Source organism: Tachypleus tridentatus, chromosome 6, assembly GCF_004210375.1.
Source record: "Tachypleus tridentatus isolate NWPU-2018 chromosome 6, ASM421037v1, whole genome shotgun sequence".
In the NCBI taxonomy this organism is placed as follows: domain Eukaryota; kingdom Metazoa; phylum Arthropoda; class Merostomata; order Xiphosura; family Limulidae; genus Tachypleus; species Tachypleus tridentatus.
The window spans coordinates 142,909,892-142,934,957 of NC_134830.1; the positions used below are offsets into that span (position 1 = coordinate 142,909,892).

Sequence of the window (25,066 nt, forward strand, 5' to 3'; positions counted from 1 at the left end):
GCCACTCATACATTTTTAGCTACAAACGACTAACCTTAAAATGTAAAACACAAAGTCCTTTATTTCTTCCACAACATAAAAACAAATTGGAGGACCTGATAAAGTGAGGAACTAGGGGGCATTGAAAGCCTTGTATAAGACTAAAAGGTTTATGCTATTGTCTTTAAAAAGGTAAAATAAGCAAATACATGATGTCTGAAACCTAGAGTTACTAGTGGTGGACTCCATTAAACACATTTATTGGAATTGTTTCTAAACTAAAACTGGTTAGGCACACACAAGCACACATAGTAATTCTTACTTCAGATCCAATTTTAACTCACTTGTTGAATAGGAGTCTGAGCTTGAAAAAGAATTCGTCGACCTAGAAGTTCTGCAAAAATGCAGCCAACTGACCAAACGTCAACTGATGAAGTATAATGTTTGGCCCCCATGAGCAACTCAGGTGAGCGGTAGTACTGAGTGACAACCTCCTGAGTCATGTGACGATTCTCATCTGGTTCCTCCACCCGAGCCAAACCAAAGTCACAAATCTATAAGTTAGAGTATATGTTGTTAACTTATCTCACCACATTTCGAAACAGGCACAAAGCAATGCTTTAAACATTCTACAGTACAGTTACAATTGTTACTTAATCTTATAATCAAGTTGAACTATGTATGTTATGTTTTTACATTATGGTTTAAAAAGAGAGAGAGACAGGGAGGGAAAATAAAAAATCTAAGAACAACAGAAGTGTCAATGACTGGTTGGTTGTTTGATTTAGTGTTTTATGGCACAAAGCAGCTAGGCTATCTGTGCCAAACATCCGTTAAAAAGTTAGAAGTAAATTTGGTAAAATTCATAAAGAAAATTAAGGTAAAATAAAACAAAGTTAAAAAAAACATAAATAGCATAAAACCAATGTTTACATCTAGTCTACAACGTTAAGAGAAAAACTACAGTAATTCAAGTTGTAAAGGACTTTCTTTAGCATAACTGTAATTATCATAACTTGCCAAGAAAACTAACAGGTTAGTACGAAAACCACTGTCAGTCACTTGAAGTTGGCCTTTCCAGTTCTGGTTCCGAGTTATTTAACGTTATGACCATTTTCAAAAAGGAAAGAAGTAAAAAGGTTTTAAAAGACGTGTAGCAAAATTACAATAATAACTCACCAGGATGACTAACGAGTAGTTCAAACGGATAGTTCAAAAAGCAGCATTAGTCACCTGAAGTTGGCCTTTCCAGTCCAGGTTTTGAGTTATTTAATGTTGCAGCCATTTTCTAATTTTAAATCCAACTAGAGAGACTGTGATTCTTAAAATGGAACCACATTAAAAAAGGTGTAATGTATAAATTAAAAAAACTTAAATGACATTAAAAAGATTAACGGCCTTTAAAAAACTAAAAACATTACCAAGGTGGACAGTGTCACCATCACCAACAACACTGTCTAACGTTATGAACAAACCTTGGGACAAAATATGTTTAAAATGGTGCCACTGTTGAGTGTCGTAAGGATGACAAGAAAGTAAAATGTGGCTTATTGTGACCTGAGTGTTACACAGTTTACACACTAGTGCATCAGTTCCAGATGAAAGAAAACGATAAGTTACAAAACTGTGACCAACGTGTAGTCTAGTTAGAACAACTTCCTCTTTCTGATCCTTATAGAAGAAAGACAGCCAAAGTCCAATTGAGGATTTTATTTGGAAAAGCTTGTTTCGCTTTGCTCATTCCAAGTCAACTGCCAGCTCGCACGGAGCCGAGCCTTGACTACAGAACCATACATAGTCCATGTATGGGACAGGCACAGCGGTGATAGTGCCAGAGCAGATAGACTTAGCTGCAGTGACAGCGAGCTTGTTACCGTGAATACCAACGTTACCCGGTATCCAGAAAAACTGAATAGAAGTAGATGTTAAAGAGAAATGGACCAGTCGGTTTTGAATATTGGCGAGAACAGGGTGTGAAACAATGTTAAGCAATTCCAGGGCCAGTAGAGAACTAAGCGTGTCAGTATAAATAGTACAGTTTGAGTACTGCTCAGCTTCTATGTGATCCAGAACAAGAGAAATGGTGTACAGTTCAGCAGTGAACACAGAAGCTGTAGAGAGGATTATGCACACAACCACTGAACCACAACAAACTATGGCACAGCCCACACAGTCACCTGATTTTGAACCATCCCTATAAATAGGAATGGAAGGATGGTTTGAAAGGTGTTCAGTAAATAGCAGACAGTATTTTTAATCAGGAGTGTCTACTTTTCTCAGATGATTTAAAGATAGGTTAGATTTGGGGATGGTAAGAAGCCATGGTAAGACGGACTGACCAGTGGATACAGCAATGTTATCCACGAACAGATCCAATTCATACAACTGCACCTGGATATGAAGGCCAAAAGGAGTAATGGCAGACCGTGTGTTCTGAAAAAGCATGGCCCATCAAGGAAGGAAAACACAACCCCCAGTGGGATGCTTTGGTAAGGAACAAAGTTTCGAAGCATATAGTAAAGATAATTGCAAAGAGAAGAGGGGTAAAGAAGGTTTATGAGACTCTATAAGCCCTGAACTGAGGAAGTGCAGAAAGCCCCAGTGCAGAGCCAAAGTCCTTGATGATGAATAGGGTATAGCATTAATACCCTATTAAGGCTGATGGTCTAACAGAGCCACAGACCAGCAATTGATAGTCGAGTTTCAATTGAATAAAAGCATGAAATATCTTCAGCATAAAACGTTGATCTGCTCCCCAAGTGGTGGAAGAGAGGACATGGAGGATGTTCAGAGCTCTTATACATTTGACCTGTAGCTGTTGATATGTGGTATAAAGGTCAGCTTACAGTCAAAGATAAGCCCCAAAAACTTTGTCTCAGTGACTATAGGCAACACAACTTCAGCAATATGGAGTTCAGGATCAGGGTGAATACCCCATTGGCAGCAAAAATATATGCAAATAGCTTTAGAGAGAGAGAGAAGTTAAAGCTGTTTATTGTGATCCACTTCAGAAAATTATTGAGGACAGTCTGTAGCTGCCGCTCAATATACCTCATGTTCGACGACTGACATGAGATGTGAAAGTCATCAACACAGAACCTGTTTGCAACAGTGAGAGGGAGTTGTTCAGTGATGGCATTAATTTTTATACTGAAAATTGTGACACTCAGAACACAGTCCAGAGGGACTCCAAGTTCCTATAGAAAAGAACAGGAAAGTGTTGAACCCACATGAACTCAAAATCTCCTATCCATTAAAAAAATTTTTAATAAAAATGGGCAAATGGCCACATAACCCATAAATATGGAGGTCTCGCAAAGTGCCATACCTCCATGTTGTATCATAAGCCTTCTCAAGGTCAAAGAATATTGATACAAGATGTTGTCGTTTGAGAAAGGCTTCTCTGACTAACGTTTCAAGTCGAATCAGGTGGTCTTAGGTGGAGTGCTGTAATCGGAACCCACACTGAGTGGACAAGAGGAGGTTGTTTGATTCAAGGAACAAAACAAGATGAGCATGAATCATCCTCTCTAAGATGTTATAGAGACAGCTCATCAAAGCAATTGGACAGTAGTTGGAAGGAATCTTGGGATCCTTCCCAGGCTTAGAGAAATGTAGGACAATAGCCTGGCACCAAGCATAAGGAAAAACATTCTCCTGTCAGATCCATTAAAAACAATCAGAAGGATAGCAAGAGAAGAAAGAGATAGATGGCACAGCACATCACAGTGCATACCATCAGGTCCAACCAATATACTGCCAGACCGATGAAGGGCCAGTTTGAGTTCCACCAGTGTAAAGGGATGATTATAATCATTCAGACAATCAACTCGAAAGGAAAGAAGTGAACGCTCTGCCCGAGTCTTGATGGCTAAAAAGGTGGAAGAAGAAGCAGTAGTACTAGATACCTAGCAAATGCTCCAGGTATCAGCGACTTCCTGGCCATCAGAGAGCAAGATCGTGAGAGGGACAGAATTATATTACCCACTGTCAATTCGAATCTTGTCCCATATGGCTTTGGAACTGGTGGTACAAGATATGCTGGTTGTGAACTTAATCCAAGATTCCTTCTGGCATTGACGTTTTACTCACTAAGCATGTGCACAGGCCTGCTGGAAAGTGATGCAGGTTGAGAGTGTGGGATATCTACGGAAAGTATCCCATGCCCGTTTTTGAGCCTTTCAAGCCATGTGGCAGGCAGGATTCCACCATGGACGAGGATATTGTGGAAAAAGTGTTGATGTTTCAGGAATACATTGAGTAGCTGCTTGTATAATAGTCAGTTACAGCTGCCACACGGTCATCTATTGATGGCTTACAGATGATGCAGAGATGCCAACTATTTCAAATGACTGAGCGTAATGATTGTAGACAGAGCCCTTTATTGTTTGCAGCTACTAAGCCTGACCAATGTCTCTAAGCTGTTTATTATTATATTATTATTATAACTATTATTATTTATTACTGCTATAGATTGCTCATTTATGATTGTGTTTTGTGTATTTAATAAATAAATTTAAAAAATTCTTTTGAAATTATGTCTTTTATTTAGTTCAGAGTAACAAACATACTGGTAAAACAACATTGAACATGCACAAACAGTAAGCAGAAAAAGCCTTTGTGTAAGGACTAGTTTATATCATGTTTATGACACTTATTGCAATAGTTTTGCAGCTGTTGCAGCCTTTGATTTCATGAGAATGTCTCTGAATGGTTGGGAGTTATAACAACATTGTCCATTTGACTGCATACACATCTTATGTGTTATAATACTACTCAAAACTGAGGTGCTCAAGTTTGGTCTGAACTTGCTTTTGTTTTTAGTCACTAAACTAAATATCCTTTCACTGTCAGCATTAGAATAGAAGATTGTAAGAATTCTAAGCATAACCCTACACAGAATGTCATACTTCTGGTTGCCATTTCCATCCTTAACTGTAGACAGCTGAACCCAAAACTTGTTAACATTCAACTGAAGGACAGTTTCTGAGAAAGTATCAATTTGATAGTTCAAGTATTGCCCTTTCAACTTGTCAATAGTGTTGTGCTCATGTGTATTGACAAGGACAGGATACCTGTCTGTGAAGAAGCGTAGAGAAGAGAAATCTTTGCTGACTTTCAGTTTTGGATCAGCAACCTCTGAGTGAATCAGAAGTTCATCATTTAGAGGGAAATGTTTCGTCATGTAATTTGTAGCTGCAATATAGTATTTCTTGACACTGGTGTAGAAGCTGACAGGTCCAGGTCCTTTTCATATTTAACAATGTATTCCTTGGCAGCATTTCCAGTAGAAACTGCCTCATCAGATTTGTGTAAGGATTAATTGTTGTAAAGTTCAGTGATGTTGCCTTCAAGATATTCTGGCTTAATGTATCTGACAAGTATATTTTTAACTTGTGTAATCAGAGTTCTATGCATAATGTGTATGCAAGGTTCTTCTCTTTGCAATATCAAATTGGGTTGCTCAAATAGATGAACTGCAGACTGAAGAAAAAGACAAAATAACAAGTTCATTTTGTTGTCCAAGAAAACTGTTAACTTATCTAACTTGCTCTGTGCATAACTTTTCTTGGTTACTTCCTTGCTAGCTTTCATTTTCTTTTCATTTTTCATTGGTTGTCTCTTCTTTAGTTCAAGGTCAGACTGCCTAAACATATATTGAGTTATATCAAATGTTTCTTTGTCTGCTTTTGGAGACTGTTGTCTTGTGTCCCTGTGTGGCTGAGAGGATGTCTTGACTGTGTCCCTGTGTGGCTGAGAGGATATCCTGACTGTTAAAGTCTTGCTGTCTGACTGAGCTGCACATTTAAATCCTTTTGAATCTAGATTTTCCTTTTCACAGTGAAAATATTTCTTCAATGGCTTCCACATGTCCAATATTCTGTTGAGGCACACCCCAAGTGATAGCCATCTTGTGTTAACAAGTTGTAGAATTTTTCTTGTTTCTTTGTCATACAATCCTTGAAACTCTTTGAAATGTTGTTTTCTGCTAGCACTTTTGTCCAGAAAATAGTAGATATCTATCAATATATTAGAAACTGGGCAGAGCAGTTCTCTGGAAGCTTTCTGGGCAGCAATATTCATGAGGTTACAGGCACAGCCCATGAAGTAAATGCTAGGCTGTCGTCTTGAGATGTGTCCCATCACACCTTTACCTATACCAGACATAACTGAGGCATTGTCTGAAGAAAAACTAAGACAGTTTTTCCATGGAATTTTCCTCTTTGTCAGTTCGTGGTCCAAAAGCTTGAAAATATTCTCTCCCGTTGAAGCTTCTTTCCATTCCACCATTGTCAAAAGAAAACAAACATCTTTTTTCAAGCAAAGGGTCGAGATATTGTACAACCACTGGATACAGTTTTGTGTCATCCATGTCTGTGGATCCATCTCTGGCTAAACTGTAAACACTGTCAGTAAGTATGCTTGAAATCATTTTGTCATCTTCACAACCCAACATTTGTACAATGGCTGTAGTTTTGGTTCTAGCACAGCCATATTTTTTTGCTATATCAGAGTCTGGAAACATTTTTCTGAATAGATGTCCTGTATGATTGGCTACAGCTAAGGGTAAATCATGAGCAGTGACAAATTGCGTGAACATCACTTCTGCATTTATGGTTTCATATTCTGAATGTCCTTATCTGCATCATTTTTGTCTTCGCCTCAGCCTTTTGTTGATGAGATGCCGATTTTGTATGTCTGGAACAATCGTTTACCTTGCCATGCGCCACAGAAAAATAGGTGTGACAAACTGTACAAAATGCATGACTGTCACTGACTTTTGATGAAATGACCAGATATTTTGCATTATACCCATTCCTAAATTTTTGGTTCACAGTTTAGTCCTTTTAGATTTGCCAGAAACAAGACAATCTGGTGAACGAGGCCTCTTTTTTTCCATCTTGTGAATGATCACATTGGTGTTTCTATGCCACTTAGAAAATGAGAAATACCCATCTACGTGAGCGTTGATTGATTGACAAACACTGATGACATAACTATGGATTCCCCCACATACCCAGTATGCAGAAGCACCACACTCAAACTATTCGTAGACATTGGAGATACAAATATTTTTTATTATTTCAAGCACAAACATGATTATTACAATTAGTCATTTGGACTGTGTCTTTTATTTATTATCAAAATTTATTTGTATCTCACTAGAAATTTTCTTTTCACCCCTTTCAAGCCCTGGGGGAACAATTTATCACTTTATTGTATAGGCCTATATAATATATAATAATTTGGGAGTTGCAACAAGTCATAATATTTGTCTCTCTAGTCCCTTCTGAATGAAAAAGGGAGACATTTGCCCTAAAAGTTTGTCTGAAAGTTAATGCAATATAAGAAAATGAGATACAACAGGTGGTACAGATGGTGAGGATTGCTGCTCAGAATCTTCAAGATGTGGTCGTTTACCTATAGACTGTTTTTTCAGTTTTTATTAAGATTTTTAATTGGAGGATCCACAATAAAGAAAGGGAAATTTTGGTGCCCACTGACCCCATCCACCATGAAGCCCTGTGAGGGGATGCACTACAATGTCAAACAAGGACACTGCAGCAACGCCAGGGTTTCGTGAGCACTAAACCCAAACACCAGCATCAGATACAGTGTCCACAACACCTGTTTAGAACATCCAACACTAGTACTTGGTTGACCGTAGCTTCAGTGGACCAGCTGATTGGCCCAAGGAAGGCCACCCCAAAGTTGCCCGTCTACAGGAATTTAAGGCGAAAGTGGTGTGTTAAGAGTTGAACCCCTCAACCACCAGGATTCTCTCCTCCCCTTCACAGTTTGCCATGCACAGCAAACATGTGGGTGGATGTTTAGATCCCACAGGAGGTGAACTTAGAGAACAGAACTTTCCCTGGAAGGCCCCCTAACCACATACAGGAATCCACACCAAGGGGTCAATGACTGTACAGATAACTTTGTTAAACTAGTTACCTTGTTGGTCAAAGACATTTTTATTACTAATACATATCTGTACAACTACTTAATCCTACATTCTATATTATTATAATTCAAAATCATGAACTCTGTGTTTGCATTTTTCTACCTTGAGAACACAGTTGCTGTTGACAAGCAGGTTACCAGGTTTAATATCTCGATGAAGGATACGTCCAGAATGGAGGTACTTTAACCCTACATAAATATAAAAACTCATCACATTAGAAAGAAAAGATATGAAATCTCTCAACTGATTAAGTTCAAAGTTATATAAATTAGAAGCCCTTTTTTCTCTCCATCAAAATCTGGTCAATAACAAGACAGACTATAATTTATCGCATTTTACCCCTTTAAGCTGTGACCACATTTTATTTTAGTACTGGAGTTTCCACCACACATATTGTAGTTGCTTATGGATAGTACTGATAAATATAATAGAAACCTTGACTTTTTTTTTTTTGTCATTGTTTGTTTATTCAGGGAGAACTAACTTCATAAAATTTAAGAAAAGGATTTGATTCATTTTTTGTTATGCACAGAGCTACACAACAAGCTATCTGTGGTCTGCCCACCGTGGATATAGAAACCTGATTTTTGATGTTATAAACCCACAGAGTCAACAGGAAATAGGAGCTTAAAGGAAATCCTGATCTTGTATTGCAAAATGTTAATGTTATTGAAGCTTGACAAATGTTACACTTTTAATTTATTGACAAACAATTTATTATTTTTATAGTATATAAAATATAATAGGTGCAGGAATACAATTAGAATCTAAGACAATATCTGTTACTGTAGCAATCTTCAAAGATCCAGAATCAATGAAAGCATAATATAACAAAGATGAAGACCAGAACTGCAAGGTCCTTGAGAAATATCCACAGCCATAATTATCACACAGTGTCTCTGAGAACTATCCAATGCCACAACTATCACAAATTATCCCTGAGAACTATCCACAACCACAGTTATTGCACATTATCCTTGGGAACTATCCACAGTCATAATTATAACACATTGTCCCTGAGAACTATCCACAACCACAACTGTCACACACTATCCTTGAGAACTATCCACGCTAAAGCTAACACACATTATCACAGATGTGGGATTTAAAAAGGCTACACTCGGGCATCAAATCTTGTTTGCTGCTATTTCATAGATTCTCATCTTAAGTGTTATGGTAGTAGTTTAAATGGATTACTTGTTTTCTAGCCAAAAAAGTTAAAACCACATTGAGCTTAGACCCCAGCTAATCTAGTTCAATACCTATTGTTCTACAACAAGTCATAAACACAAAAAATTTAGCTTAGGCTTACCTCTAAGTATCTGATAAAGAAATACTTTGACATGGTCAGAGGTCAGAGGCTGAGGTGAAACTATGATTTTGTGCAAGTCACTTTGCATTAACTCCGTTATTACATATCTAAGATAAAATGTTGAGGAATATTGAATCATTGCCTTTTTACAAAACACAACAACTAGTATATTCGTTACTACTAAAATAACATCAGTATTAGATATTCAACAACAAAGAGCCATCATGGTTAAATGAAATATAATAACAAGACAGTCTCACTGGTAAACTGCTTGTACAAAGTGTACAAGTTAAGCAAGTGAGACTGTTACATATAAGGAAAACTTATAAGTAGATACCAAAATGTATCTTAGAACAGCTGGTATGGATATTAACCGTTTTACTAATAAAGCATAAAACAAGGTTTTGACCTTCTTAGGTCCTCTCTCCTCTTCTGAGATACATTTTTACTTCAAGTGGGTTTATCTTCAACACAAATTAGATACCAAATAGTAATTCTAGTAATATGAAATCTCTTACCCTCATGAAATGGGCTGCCTTCAAATGTGGAGAGTGCAGCAAATTTAATGGGTAACTTGATAAACAGTTCAATTATAATGACTAGCTCCAAGACATTTTTTCTTCCTCTTGAGTGGATTAGATGGCTTAGATTAACCAACAGGTTTCTTGCTGTCTGTACATGTTATTATATTATGACATTTACGTTTCTAAAGAAATTGTGTAAAAAGTATTATAACTTAATAAATATTTTTTTCCTTCATGCAGGAAAAGTAATACATTTATTTTTTTTCTCTCGATACTTAAGTCAGTTCAGTTCAGTCAGTGAGTGGTTTCTTAAGTTCATTTCTTTCCATCATGACAAATCAAACAATTAACTTTTTTTTTTTTTAATAAATCAAACACAAAAAGTATGCTAAGTAATTAAGACATCTGATTTGAAATTACGGTTCTATCAGAATTTTTCTGGTGGGAACAAAAGTGACATAGTTAAACGATAGTAAACTTGAATTTTCTTAGATACCTGTTTAAGTAAAACATTTAATTATTACCAAAACTTTTATTATGCTATATAGTGTCTGCTGATAAAATGCAGTTAAAAATATTTAAACTATTATAACAACACTACAAGGAAAGCTGACTTTCTAGTATTAGTTAAATGGTGACACATTTTATCTACTAACAACTAAACTCTCTCTGTATCTGTAGACATATGACTGAAATATTTTTTGAAATTGATTTCATACAATTCTATTTTGCAAAATCAAATTTATCAGGTTTTATAAAACCATGAATTACAGCTGCTTAACTGCATTGGTTGGACTATTTAATATATCTAAACTTATTACTTTTTAAATTCAGTTTTCTTTATTGTACTTATATTACAGAGATTATTAATATATTCATTTCAGACTGACCTAAATATTCTAAGTTGGCCAAACCTCGTGAGATATTACTGGGATTGCTGAAAATGTCAGCAACAAGGATACCTAACCAATAAAATAGTTTATTCTAATATTTATAAGTAAGAATGAAAAAACAATATATTTTATTACTGATATTCATCACTAGGTTTCATTTTAATTTCACTCTCAGTAGACAGCTTGCCCTTATTAAAAGTTAGTATCAATAAAACCCTATCAGATCACCAATTAAAGAAATAAAAATTTATAAAGGATACATTTCTTGAAAGAAGTCAAGATGTGGAGACTGCAGTATGTCAAGTGCCGACAAGACCTAGAAAAAAACAACAATAAAACTGCCATAATATTAAAAACAAGAAATAACTTTGGATGTAGAATTCAAGTTGTTACCTGATTGGAAATACACATTAATGTATGTAGGTTTATTTGAACATAGTGAGTTAGGCTGTGATTAAGTCTAAAAATCTAACCCCAAAGTTGAGATCCTATGGAGCACTTGTAAAGAACATATATATATATATATATATATATACACACACACACAAAACTTTTACACTATAGATAAATAATTACTGGAATGTGGAATTTATCCAAGAATAAAAATGTGTGTGTGTTTTTCTTATAGCAAAGTCACATTGGACTATCTGCTTTGTCCACTGATAGGAATCAAACCCCTGATTTTAGCATTGTAAATCCCAAAAATTACCACTGTCACAGCAGTGGACCCAAGAACAGTCTACAGAATCCTAATGTATGCAATTAGTTTTTAAACATACTTTGATAAATTATTTATGCACCAGTTTGCTTGTGGTTCAAGACTCTGTTGAGTGTGGGTGCATAATAATATACCAACTGAAACAAAAGTACCAGGCCCATCATGGCCAGGTGGTTAGGGTGATCGACTCATAATCTGACAGTTGCAGGTTCAAGTCCCCACCACACCAAACCTGCTTACCCTTTCAGCCATGGGGGCATTATAATGTGACAGTCAGTTCCACCAATCATCAATAATGCAGTAGCTAAAGAGTTGGTGGTGGGAGGTAATAACTAGCTGTCTTCCCTCTAGTCTTTCACTGCTAAATTAGGAACAGCTTGTGTAGCTTGGAGTGAAATTCCAAACAAACCTCACTAAAGGTACCATAATTATTGTAATTAAACCAATTACTGCTGTTCTACTCTTCCTCTGTATTTTACATGAAAATGGATGACACCCAGCTTTTCTTGTTAGCTTTTTTTATGCAAAATGCTATAACAGACAGAACTTTAAAATTACCCAACATATCTACCCTAGTGGTAGTAAACAGTATAAAAACAAGTTGGTAATTTAAGGGATAATATAATTCTTAAATTACAGACCAGTGTTAAATGAGAGCATCATAGTAATGTTAGGTTATTCATCAATAAGACTACACAGATATAAATGCTTGAGAAAAGTCTAAATTTCTTTCAAAAGAAAAGTAGGAACATTTTTTTTTCTTTATGAAATATCTTTGATTTGTTTCTTTCAGGGGTTCACATCTCCAGGAAGTAACTTTCACTTTGGAATCCAAGAACAATACATATATACAAGTATGATTACATAAGTTCATGTATACGACATACATTATAATAAAGATTTCAAATTAATTTATGACATTTCTAATTTTTTTTAACCAATACAGAAGTAGAAGAGCTAGCATGCTGACCTCCATCAAAACCATGACTGGGTGAAAGTTTTACAGTTCATTAACAATGTATCAGAGAAGTCGTTCCCACAAGTGTCAACATCCCCACCTTCTTTTATTTATTATAATTAAAAAATTCAGATTTCTTCTGACAATTGTAACAATTCTTGCAATGACCTTTATCTTTGGCTTGACCCTGAGGTCAGAAGGATCACACAAATCTTGCAACATAGATGTGGATTCTAAATACATTTTTGTTACAAAGTAATAAATTTTGAACTCCATGGTGTTAACAATTAATCTAAAGGTTACTTTATGAGAAGATGATTTACTTTTTTTCTTGCAAAAATTCTTAAGTACCACATTTCAACTACTATATAATTTTAACAGGTGGTTATCTATGTGATTTAAAGCAGAATTATTAGTTTCTCTGTTTTGTAGAATTGAGTAAAGAAATTCAAACACAGTTTGATAGAGGAACCCAGCCAGACCACCCTAAGTACAAAATTTGAATCTATAGTCAATCAGAAAAAAAAAAGGTTTAAATTATTTCAGTTTTATTATCTAAACAGAACATGCACGTGGTTGGTCCAACAGAAAAGGAATGTTGACTATAAATTTGAATTTACTACATGTAACCACACAAAATGTAGTAAAATATACAAGTCTGTTGCATCCAAAAAACAGGTGCGTTACAAAAAAAATCTCTACAAAGTGCTAACGTCAGTTCAATTCAGAACAATATCCTGTATACGGTACCTAGCGTTTCCTCTCACCTACAACTAACTTTTGCTAAATAAGTAATGTAAAGTAAAATAAATATTTGATAGTTTTGGCATTACATGCATGGTACCATGTTGAATGTCACACTGTACAAGGTTGTAACATGTTCATAGGGACAATATTGCTAAGAAGGTCTCAAATGACAAAGTTGGTAGCAAAACACGTGAAGTTTGTGCCAGAAAGAACCCAGGAACATTTGTTGTGTACAACTAACCTAAGCTCTAAGGCTTAAAACAGCGAAAAGGGGTGGCCTACATCCCTATTTCTAGCACTACTTTTGAAGTCTGGCTTTGTATAACACCTCTTCTAGTTAACTTAGAATATCGATCTTGTCAGACAAAAGCAGTTAATACATTAAGTAATATCTTATAAACTAAATAAACCTGAAAATATTTTTGTAATAATTCCTATTCTCATTAAATTATCTGTGTTTTTCCATACATCTTTGCCATGTTGTGTATTTGTGTATATAATAAATAAAAATGGCGCCCTAAAAACACCGATTTGACTTACTACTGGGATAATTAGTCTCATTTGACAGACGATTTTTGCTCACGTGAAATAAGTTTTTTTGTTTAGCATTAAAAAACTAATAAAGTTATGGATGCTATAAAAAAATAATATTTTAGTAAACACCGCTACAATTAACATATCTAAAATGGCTTCACAGTAGCAAAGCGGTATTTCTGCAGACTTACAACCCCAGAATCCGGGTTTCGAAACCAGTGGTGGGCAGAGCACAGATAGTCTATTGTATAGCTTTGTACTTAATTACAAACAATAATTTTAATTAAAACTCCTACGTAATGATTATTTTTAAAAGCGTAAAAAAACGTGGTTCACGAAGGTTTATTGCTTATCAGTAAAACAATTTTAATAACGCTTTCCTTTGTCTCTGAAATTAGTACTCCTACTATAAACTGGCAGATTGAAACATATTCACTCTTTATGTTCTGAACTTTAATCCGAATTACTGAAATCTGATACTTCCCCTTTCTTTCGTGCCTGTTTACGATACACGAGTGGAAGTGATCCAACTGTCTCTCCAGACAGTTTTGAGGCCTCCCAAACTCAATGCATTTTTAGACATCGTTATCCCTTTTCTAAAGTATCACACAACGTTCAGCAAATCCACCATGGGGTCAATATCACACGACTAGATGTGTGCAGTGCTTTAACCTTCTGGCTAACGACATACAAAAAAAAAAAAAAAAAGAAAGGAAGCCGTGCACCACCAGGTCTCTCTCTCTCTCAGAGGAGACAATCACCGCACTTTGAATCTGTCTGTTCCTTTGACAAATATACGAATGACCTTGGCTGGGTGAGACAGACGACGCCTGACGTCAAAACTGATTGTGAATATCTCAACTAGAAGAATTTTTTGCTTTATTTTTCATTCTCTCTCTCTGCCTCCTCTTTGTGCGGTATAAAGTAAAATAAATAAACTGCCCCAAGAGTTCATCAAACGATTAAATGTTCAGTAATACAATGAACGATATCGTCCCTGAAACTGATTGACTAGAATTCATAAATCAATTTCAATCAATAATTCCAAAAACCACAATAAGCTTATTAAAGCTACGAACAACGTACCACAAAAAATAAATAAACGTCATTTACAATAATTAAGATAAAGAATATTCCTTATCAGGGTAGGTCGATCAATATTCCGTCTGCTCTGGGATCCCTGAGCGACCATTCAAACACTTGTCTGGTCGTAGAAACCTGATAACCCGTCAAGGTTACCAAAATGAAGTTTTCGATTTACCTGAGCGCCACCAAGCGGTCGGTTCCTTCTAATTCGGTTTCGATGAAAATGATAAAAATAAACAGAAAAGTGAACAGTAAATGGCGTTTAATGAATATGTATAATTCTTGAGGAATGTGTTACGTAGGTCATTTGATCGACAACTAACTCTAGACACCCTTCATTACGTCATCACTGTTTATATTTGAAAGGTTTTAATGTAATAATTCGTTCTGCGGTTAGAAACGTGCAAAATATCAATTATTCGTTTAGTTTGTGAATTAAATTTATTCTGTTTAGTGAATAAATCAATAAGGATTTGTTTCTATTAAACAAAGATCTTAGCCTCACAAAACGTCAATTATATGATAGAGTAAGGTAAAATACGAGCTCACGACACTCATTGTGAGAGAAACTTGTTAATTTTCAACATTTCACTGAAAGTTAAACGGCTAAGTTATTCATACATTTTTGAAAGCCTATCACGTGTAACAGTTTTTGTATTTATCCAGGGACTGTCACAATTGGCTGCATTATTACACACACACACATAAAGTTTGCTTTTTTGTGGAATTTCGTGTAAACTACTCGAGGACGAGCAATCCCTAATTTTGAGGGTTCGAATCCCCGTCCCACCAAACATGCTCGATCGTTCAGCCGATGGAGCGTTATAATTTACGGTCAATTCCATTATTTGTTAGTAAAAGAGTAACACAAAAGTTGGTGGTGGGTGGTGATGACTAGTTGCCTTCCCTCAAGTTTCACAATGCTAAATTAGGGAAAGCTAGAGCAGATAGCCCTCGTGTAGCTTTGCGCAAAATTCAAACCAAAAAAATTAAGAAGACTTGTGTGTAAGTAACACCTAGAAGTGATGAGATATCCCTTTTTCTCCAAAAGTCCCACACTTCACTACGTGGAAGACAAGAACTTTGAATTTAAGTATAGGCAAAAGTACCCGTCTCCAGTGACGGGTGAAGTTTAAGTTAATATATTAATTTAAATTATTTCATGGACTTTAAAAAGGTTAATTGTGTTGCCCTCTTGGTTTCACACAGAGCCAAGGCTCTGAGCTACTTGTATCGTCAACAGCTAAATGTAACTGTTGAGTATTTCTGTCACGCTAAGACCTCCCCGACAATGCGCAGCGGAATGCCTGCAAACTTATAACGCTAGAAACCGGATGGGCAGCGCACAGATAGCCCGGTGTATAGTTTCGTGCTTAATTCCAAACAGAGATATTAAGAACCATAAAACAATAACGTATGATAAATCTACGTTTTTATTCTTTAAATTACGTCGCACTTTGAAATAAAAAACGATAGTGTACTTAATTATTAACAGTATGTGAAGAACATCATGACTGTGAAATAATATTTAGCATCAACGTTGTTCATGTATGTTCGTTTTTCTGTCGTCTCAAAAGTGAATGTTGAATTTTGCCTGCGTATGTAACTTTTCAAATGGAAGACAGACGAACGTTCAGATAGACAGACACTGTAGTTTACAATATATTATATATATGTATGTATGTATAAATGTACAAGAAGTAAGTTCAGGCGATTTAGATCATTCCAAGTCCAGCGGCTCACCAGTGAGCTCGTGGGCTTGTACCACTAGTATTCAGGTTTCAAATATACAAAAACACCCTGAGCTTCACTAAACATTAGCAGCCACCTGTGAGGAGGGTATGGATTACAGTTTAGTCTTAACGTATAGCGAGGATCCACCCAGATGCTGCACATAATATAATCACCCACCTCCACCCTGTTCTCAAGAATAAAGTTCTATACATATAACTAGATAAGAAGAAAAGGTCGTTATGGGTTATAGTGTCAAAACTCTTACCCGTTAATAAAGACTGGTTTTATAGTATTGTTTGCTTGTTTTTAATTCCACGATTTTGAAATACAAACATATCTATACCTTAAGCGTTATTGGTTTGGTTTGCTTTGAATTTCGCGCAGAACTACACAAGGGCTATCTGTGCTAGCCGTCCCTAATTTAGCAGTGTAAGACTAGAGAGAAGGCAGCTAGTCATCACCACCCACCGCCAACTGTTGGGCTACTCTTTTATCAAGGAATAGTGGGACTGACCGTCACATTACAACACCCCCACAACTGAAAGGACGAGCATGTTCTGTGCAACGGAGATTCGATCCCGCGTCCCTCAGATTACGAGTCGAGCGCCTCAATCACCTGGTCATGCCGGGCCCCCTATTACTGCAATTCAGTTGAAGATGTGGTGCTTTGAAAGTGCAGGTGGTCCCTCAAACTGAACACTTATGGTAGGGTTACACTACAAGGACTTCAGATACGAAACTCTAATCCAGGATTACATAAATGTGTAAGGTACGACACTATAGCCCTTGAATAAATGGATATTCGAGGCATTGAACCATATTAGTAAATCAAAGGGAACTGTGATTCCTGTATGAAAAAAAATGCTACTCCATGAGTGACTACCAGTGACACACTGGAGGTAGTGACGGAGGTTGAACAGCTTTATCAACAGGAAAAACCGAGAAACACAGCAGTCCATCGCACCTTAAACAGGTACCTTTCTTGGAACCATAAACAAGATAATTCACACGAATCTACCTTTAAAACAAACAAACGACATAACAGAACGATATTTACGAACTTCTATCATAGTTCAAAGCCCAACAGATAATCAACTACTGTACGTATCTGACACGTCACAAATGAAAGCACATTGTCACAATAAATAGAGCACGTGTTTTGTTTGTTTGTTTTGAATTTCGCGCAAAGCTACTCAAGGGTTATCTGCACTAGCCGTCCCTAATTTAGCAATGTAAGACTAGAGGGAAGGCAGCTAGTCATCACCACCAACCGCCAACTGTTGGGCTACTCTTTTACCAACGAATAGTGGGATTGACTGACACATTATAACGTCCCCACGGCTGAAAGGGCGAGCATGTTTGATGCGACAGGGATTCGAATCCTCGACCTTCAAATTACAAGTCGAACGCCTTAACCCACCTGGCCATGCCGGGCAACACGTGCCTATTTAAGTGTCTGTAACAGTGCTTAAACAATTTAATACCGTTATGTGTATGATAAAACATTTCAGATGTGGCACGGTTGTAAAGGTTTTTTCCGTTTGATTTATGATGCTTGTTGGTCAAAATTATGTAATATTAAGTGAAACATAAGAGAGTCGAGAAAACTCCGTACTGTCAGGTAAGCGTACTGAAACCACTAAACAACATGAAACACCATCTTTTGTTTTTCTGATTCAACAACACTGTCTCCATACAAGGTATCTGGAATTTCTGTGCTACAGTTCTTGATCTACTGAAAAAACATAACGCGTGTCATCAGGGTATAAGATGAAGAAATCTTACAGCAGGAACTGTTCTGCAGATTAATAGTACCTTGTCAGGAACACCATCTGAACACATGGCAGTGAAAACATTCTATATGCCAATCACTCCACATGTGTGACAGCAATTTGACTTTCCGTCCCACTTGTTTTGTAACAACGTATTTACGATATTTTCTAATTGTTCCACAAAGCCTCGTTGGTGACAAAACGATTCTGACTCGATAAATAAGCGAAGTGTAACACAGTTATTATTAAGCACATATCTACACAATGTTGTATTGTGCCCTTCGCGAGTATCGAGACCTGATTTCTAACGTTATAAGCACTCAGACTTACAAGTGAGTACGGGATGAGGTGGAGTTGGAGCAACATAGCGATTTAACACGTGTTTTGTATGGTTCAACTGTGTAAGTTTGAAACATAAAAGGGAGGTTTTGTTGGTTTTTTTCTATAACTCCATTTATTCACGTAATAAAAAGCTGTCTCTAAAATGTACAGATTGTGCATTTTATATCTATTTGAATAACTACAGTGTTTTTCCTAAAATACTGAACTCCAAAACCAACGAAATACGTACAAAATTTTTTAATTTTTGTGTATCTGCATCACTCATTGTAACTTGAAGATATTCTTTAAAGGTCCTACACTTAGAGCCTCGGCATGGCCAGGTGGTTAAAGCACCCGACTCGTAATCTGAGGTTCGCGTGTTCGAACCCCTGTTACACAAACATGCTCGCCCTTTCAGCTGTGGGGGAGTTATAATGTGACGGTCAATCCCACTATTCGTTGATAAAAGAGTAGCCTAAGAGTTGGCTATGGGTGATGATAACTAGCAGCCTTTCCTCTAGTCTCACACTGCTAAATTACAAAAGGCTAGTGCAGATAACCCTTGAGTAGTTTTGTGCAAAATTCAAATCAAACCTAAACTTAGTAAAAATCACTTAATTTGTGAAGTTATCTTATTAGAACTTAACCAGTTAACCACCTATTTAACTTCAAAGGTTGAGTTTTGGAAAAGAAATAAATAAAAAATGTGAAGTGAATATAAAGGATTATAAAGGATAATAAAACTTCTGAATGTAATTACTTCAAAATTAATGTACCACAAACAAGATTTTCAAACTAGAACACTGCAACTTGATCTTACATAATTAAATGTTACATTTCTATTAGTAAAATATTTATCCAACTCACTGTTAAACGTAATGAACTAGAAAACTATCCTATGATAAAATGAAACTGAGTGCTGACCAAGATTAAGTTCAAACGTACCAATAATTGCTAAAGCTGAACGGTATGATTTGGCGCATGTGCAAGTCTTGAGACAAAAGGCAAAGAAGGGAAGGGAGAACTATTGTTACCCAGTTTTTCCTGGTGTAGGGTTAATTTGTCAATTCCCCATGACTATGGTAGGGTTTGTTTTTTTTCCTTTAATGGTTTGTGACGACCCTACAGGTGCTAACGCTATTCATATTTGTATATACACCTTTCAAACATGTCATTTCCTCTGATCCAACCCTGTCACATTCAAATCACGTTTTTCCTCAGACGTTTCTGTATATTAAGCTAAGTTTGTCTTCACTACAACTTTAGATTTAATTTACATTGCAATAATTTTGTTTCGGTTCGTTTTATAGACTGCTATAAACACCTTTTAGCTACCTTTTCTTTACCACTACGTGTTTTATTCTTCGTTTTTGTGAGTTTCTTTGTTTCAAGTTGTAAAAACTTTGCATACATTAAAATATCATAACTGTTTTATACTATATACACTATTACAAATACCATTACCTTACTTTGTTATTTACATGTAATTTTATTAAATAAAGTTTCGTCTACGTGAGTTTGTTTGTCTGACCTTGTAAATATTTTTCAAATAAACCAGGAGTTACGACATGACACACAATGTCTGAAACAAGAAGTAGCTTAAATGGCGAGCATGGAAATTTAAACGAAGGGCAACAAATCTACTGCAAATGTTTCGTGGTTAGAACTAGCGAGTTGTAATATATCAATCATACCACAACAGTCGCATCAAGCGCTGCGAGGTCTTTCGCCCGATACCAGGGTTCACCACACTGGCTGGGATACGACAGACATAATAGTGGTCTAGCGCTATTTATATTACCAGGTTTCATGAGTAACGACTGTTATGATACGACGTTGATTAAGTAAATGACCTGTAATTAATATCAGTCTTACGTAAGTCATTTCAAGTCAAATCTTTAGGGTAAGGATTAGCATTACAACGTTTCTAGGGTGAAAGTTAGATTTGTTTTGAATTTGGCGCAAAGCTACTCGAGCGTTATGTGCGTTAGCCGTCCCTAATATAGCAGTGTAAGACTAGAGGGAAGGCCGCTAGTCATCACTACCCACCGTCAACTCTTGGGCTATTCTTTTACCAACGAATAGTGGAACTGACCGTCACATTATAACGCACCCACGGCTGAAAGGGCAATCAGTTTGGTGCGACCGGGATTCGAACCCACGACTCTCGGATTAGGAGTCGAACGCCTTAACACACTTGGCCATGCTGGGCCGTAAGAGTTAGAAACAAAACATTTTTGGAGTAGAAAGTATGATAAGACTTACGTTTTCATGTTTAAAGAAACACAACATTCTGATTTCTCTAAGAACTCGCTTGCTGGAAACCAAATTCTGGAAGACGTTTGGCATTTTCTTCAGAGCTACTCTTTTCCCATCTCGAGGGTCAGTGACTGACCTGTGAGAAAAAAATACACAGCACTTTATTACAAATGATGCACTGACTGGCGATTAACATTTACGTAACTATATATACAATATTATAAATAAAATATTATACATCAAGCAATTTACTCTGAATTAATAAACACAAAAAGGTGAGGCAGGAAAATTTACAGAAATAATGGATTGCATTAGCACAGCTACTGCTGAACATTTGTTTACAGATCTTTAATCACAATGTGAGTTGTTTGATTTCAATATCTAACACGAAAACACAAGAAAAAAACTTGTAAGGCAATAATGAAACCCACTACATTGTTACTTCTAATAATGTCGTATCTTTACTAGGTGTGCGAATTATAATTACAAAGTATGTGTGTTTTTCTTACAGCAAAGCCACATTAGGCTATCGGGGGACAGAACAAAAGTAAGAATATGCATTGGATATTCGCACAGACAGCGTAAAAACTGTATTGTGAACTATATGACGTCATTTCCGGTATACAAGACGTACCGCCCTGTTCGAAAAATAATTATGTCTGGTTGCAGTTTTGTCTATCCCCATTACCCATTACAATGTTTATATACTGCTTTCTCACATGCTTATAGATGAAACCACATGAATACGTAATATAACAACGGCATTGTCAGGATCTACACAGATCTAACACAAATTAAGATTCGAACGAAATAACGAGGAAACTACAACAGATCGTGAAGTGCTAAGCCTATTATTCCAGTACTATACATACGTCCCGCACCCAGTAAATCTGAAGGTTTATAATGCTATAAATCGGGTTTTGATACCTGTGGTTGTTACAGCATAGATAGCTCATTATGTACCTTTGTGCTTAACAAAGAAACAAGCTATATATCTGACAGCGCGTGCGTCTTTTATCTTACTTTTTGGTGATTAACAAAGTCATATTTCTCTTCTTTTTTTTTTAACAACTGTATGTTACATACAAAATCTTGCACCATTCAAAGGGTGACCGTGGTTGTTGAACAACCAAACGTTGTTTTGTAAATAGTTAAACTCAGAATTTATGTAAAAAAAAAAAAATCCAGTAGTTTCCAGTATAACAATTAACACCAAGGTCACCCAGAGGTTCGAAGGGGAGTAGGAGAAATTTAAAATATGGAAGCCTCCCCACAAGGGCTCTATGTTTATAAAATTCTAGCAAAAGGTACCTCTAAACTGACAACTCATCGAATACTAATTATCAACACCGTTTAAATAAATATTTTATATTCAATGGGAACACATACGATTCATATTCTGCATATTTGTTGATTTTTATCGACTTTTATGTTTTGGGTGGTTTGATATATAACATATATAACACTGAGCATGAAAATTCCTTTCGTGTTTCATAACGGACGGTAAAGTATTTCTGAAAAGCCTGAAATGATTCCATATTGACCGATCGAAATGTATTTCATCCGAGGATATACTCTTTGAAATAAATTATAAAGATGTCCGGTGGTGATAATGCGAATGGACTAGACATGTCTAAAAGTAGATAACTTGTTCCACCTTCTTTTGAAATTCAGTAATATCGGAACGTAAAAAACTTAAAAGGGGGTGGGAATAATTTAATAAAAAGTACCTGATAATCTAAATAAAAGCACTTTAAAATATTGTTATACAATAAAAGGTTCGGTACTGTACATACAAAAATACAAATCAAACTGTTTACCGTGTTCTACAGAATGGCAAGTCATACACATAATACGAATGTTTTACATAACGACCAGTATACACATCACGACAGACTCACAGAAAGTTATTAACAACATAACTTTATCCATGAACTGTTGTCTCTTTTCATCTCAACTGCCAAAGTCAGCTGACTGACTGACGGCATGGGAAAATATGAAACAAAAACTGCTGTCAGCATAATATTTGGGGGAAGAAACGATATTTAAGCCCCCATTTAATTATTGGGACATGTGCCCTTCCTCCCCGTCTGTTCCCGACGTCTTAACAGAAAATATAACATTGAGGGGTGTCTATCATGTGTTAGGCTAACTTTTTGCTAAATAGTACTGATCAAGCGTATCGAAAAATATTTTGACCCCATACCTTAGCAACAGTAACGCTGGTATGAAGAGCAGGTTGTTTAGGGAAAATGGGGAATGCACTTGATGCCTGTTGATTCCACTTAATTAGCTGGAATTTATATAAACATCGTTCCTTACAAAGTGGGCATATAAATAAGAGAGATTTATGATTCCATACGTTATTGGCAACTCAAAAAAAAAAGAAGAAGAAAAAGAACAGAATAAGACAGGTCACGTTTGATTACCAAATTTACAACACCCTCTTTAACATTTCCCGCTGACTGATAACCGACTTTTGTAGAAGGTTAAGAAACCATGATTGAGCGACGCCAACCCCCTCTGACGATATAACTCGATGTTGTTATTTATCCAATAACAAACCGTTTACAACTTACGGTCATCAAGGCTATCTCGTTAATTAACAAAGTTTTCGAACTAGTAAAACCTGCTTTAATAACACGGTTAGCCTATTAATGTATCACAGTACGTTAGTTTCGAAAATCATTGCCTTGTCCCTCTTTAACTTCTTCTAAGGACACTAAGAAAAAAAAATCTAACCACTTGTGGTGGTTGAATTATAATGGTAGCCACAAATGTTACAAATTGTTTTCTATTTGTTTTTATTAGGGCACTAACAGTAAAGAATACATATTTAGATTTCTCTATTTTTTATCCCACACAAGTATACATACATACTTGTTGCTTGTGTGTGGTCTGTTGTTAGTTTTGGCTTACATACACGTTATCTACACAAAACAATTATGCAGCTCTGATTGCTAAAATTACTGTTACTAAGGTCAGAAAACAAACCACTGTCTGTTACAAATTCAACCCATGATTTTATTATGACGTACATCAATTTGTTTGTTTATATTTACCACAGATTCAACAGAAATATGCATTTTATAACCCCCGCATACGGTCACACTTAGATAACTTAAGAAACACGATATTTTTAACCATTCTCGTCGAAATCTTCTTAATTTTTGACTATAGAATCTTTCACAATTTAAACTATCTGTAAGCCACACCAAATATACTCTTCAAAAAATGAAACGCAAAAGGCAAAATATGAGACAAATTGTTAACAAGTTTATTCCGGGTAGTTCTGTATGACATGTGTGAAACTTTGCACATTCACTGCTGAACATCCAAAGTCTGCAAAGGCGAAGTCCAACTCGTCCCAAAGATGTTCGATGAGGTTTAAATCTGGTGATCTTGAGGGCCAGGGAAGAACGTTGATGTTGTGGTGTCTCAAGAAGACAGTGGTGAGTCGGGCTGTGTGAGGACGGGCGTTGTCATGTTGAAAAACGTGTTTGATGTTCACCATGATAGGTTGCACATGGGGCCTAAGAATCTCGTCGACGTATCGTTGAGCCGTAAGATTCCCTCGAATGTGCAAAAGGTCTGTTCTGGCATTGTAGGCGATGGCAGCCCACATCATGACGCTGCCACCACCAAATCTGTCAACATCCTGCACACAGTTTGCTGCAAAACGTTCACATCGGCGACGGTAAACACGGGTCCTTCCATCCTGCCTACGAAGCATAAAACGTGATTCATCACTGAACCAAACATGGCTCCATCGTCGATGAGGCCATACCCGATGTGCCCGAGTCCACTGTAGCCGTGCTTGACGATGTTGCTGGGTGAGAATGACGCCTCTGACTGGACATCGAGGTCGGATTCCTGCATCTCGTAGACGGTTGCGTACGGTCTGATCGGAAATCCTACGCAGCCCTGGTATGGTTGAGGCAGTAGACGTCGCAGTGATGGTCCTATCCCGAAGGTGACGTAACTGGATGTTGCGATCTTGTGCGGGCGTGGTCACACGAGGTCTGCCAGATCGTGGACGGTCACGAGTTGATCCATGTTGTTGGTTACGATTCCATAGCCTTGTGATGGTGCTTGGGTGGACATTCACAGCTCTGGCAACATCTGATCGAGATTCGCTTGCTTCCAAGCGACCAATGACGTTGTTGTGTTGTGCTTCAGTCAGTCTTGGCGTAACTGTGTTGCGTGTCGGTGGCTTAACACTGAGCTATGGAAACCGAGAACCCGTCACTTTTATAGGGATTTTGC

At 36.7% G+C, this 25,066-nt stretch overlaps 1 protein-coding gene across 7 annotated transcripts in view; it reads right to left on the minus strand.

Moving 5' to 3' along the window:
* LOC143253911 (serine/threonine-protein kinase NLK-like) overlaps window positions 1-25,066 on the minus strand; it is a 55,166-nt gene that overhangs the window by 11,037 nt on the left and 19,063 nt on the right. For 6 of the 7 annotated variants that reach the window (XR_013029892.1, XM_076508481.1, XM_076508480.1 and 3 more), the window contains exons 2-6: window positions 20,807-20,936; window positions 10,932-10,987; window positions 9,255-9,361; window positions 8,045-8,130; window positions 324-533 (exon numbers count right to left, since the gene is read on the minus strand). Coding sequence is in view for 6 of the 7 variants with exons in the window: in XM_076508481.1 (XP_076364596.1) it covers window positions 324-533; window positions 8,045-8,130; window positions 9,255-9,361; window positions 10,932-10,987; window positions 20,807-20,936 (589 nt within the window). In the remaining variant the exon portion in view is untranslated. Of the gene's footprint in view, window positions 1-323; window positions 534-8,044; window positions 8,131-9,254; window positions 9,362-10,931; window positions 10,988-20,806; window positions 20,937-23,006; window positions 23,190-25,066 lie in introns of those variants that run through there. The other variant, XM_076508483.1, reaches the window with a different exon arrangement.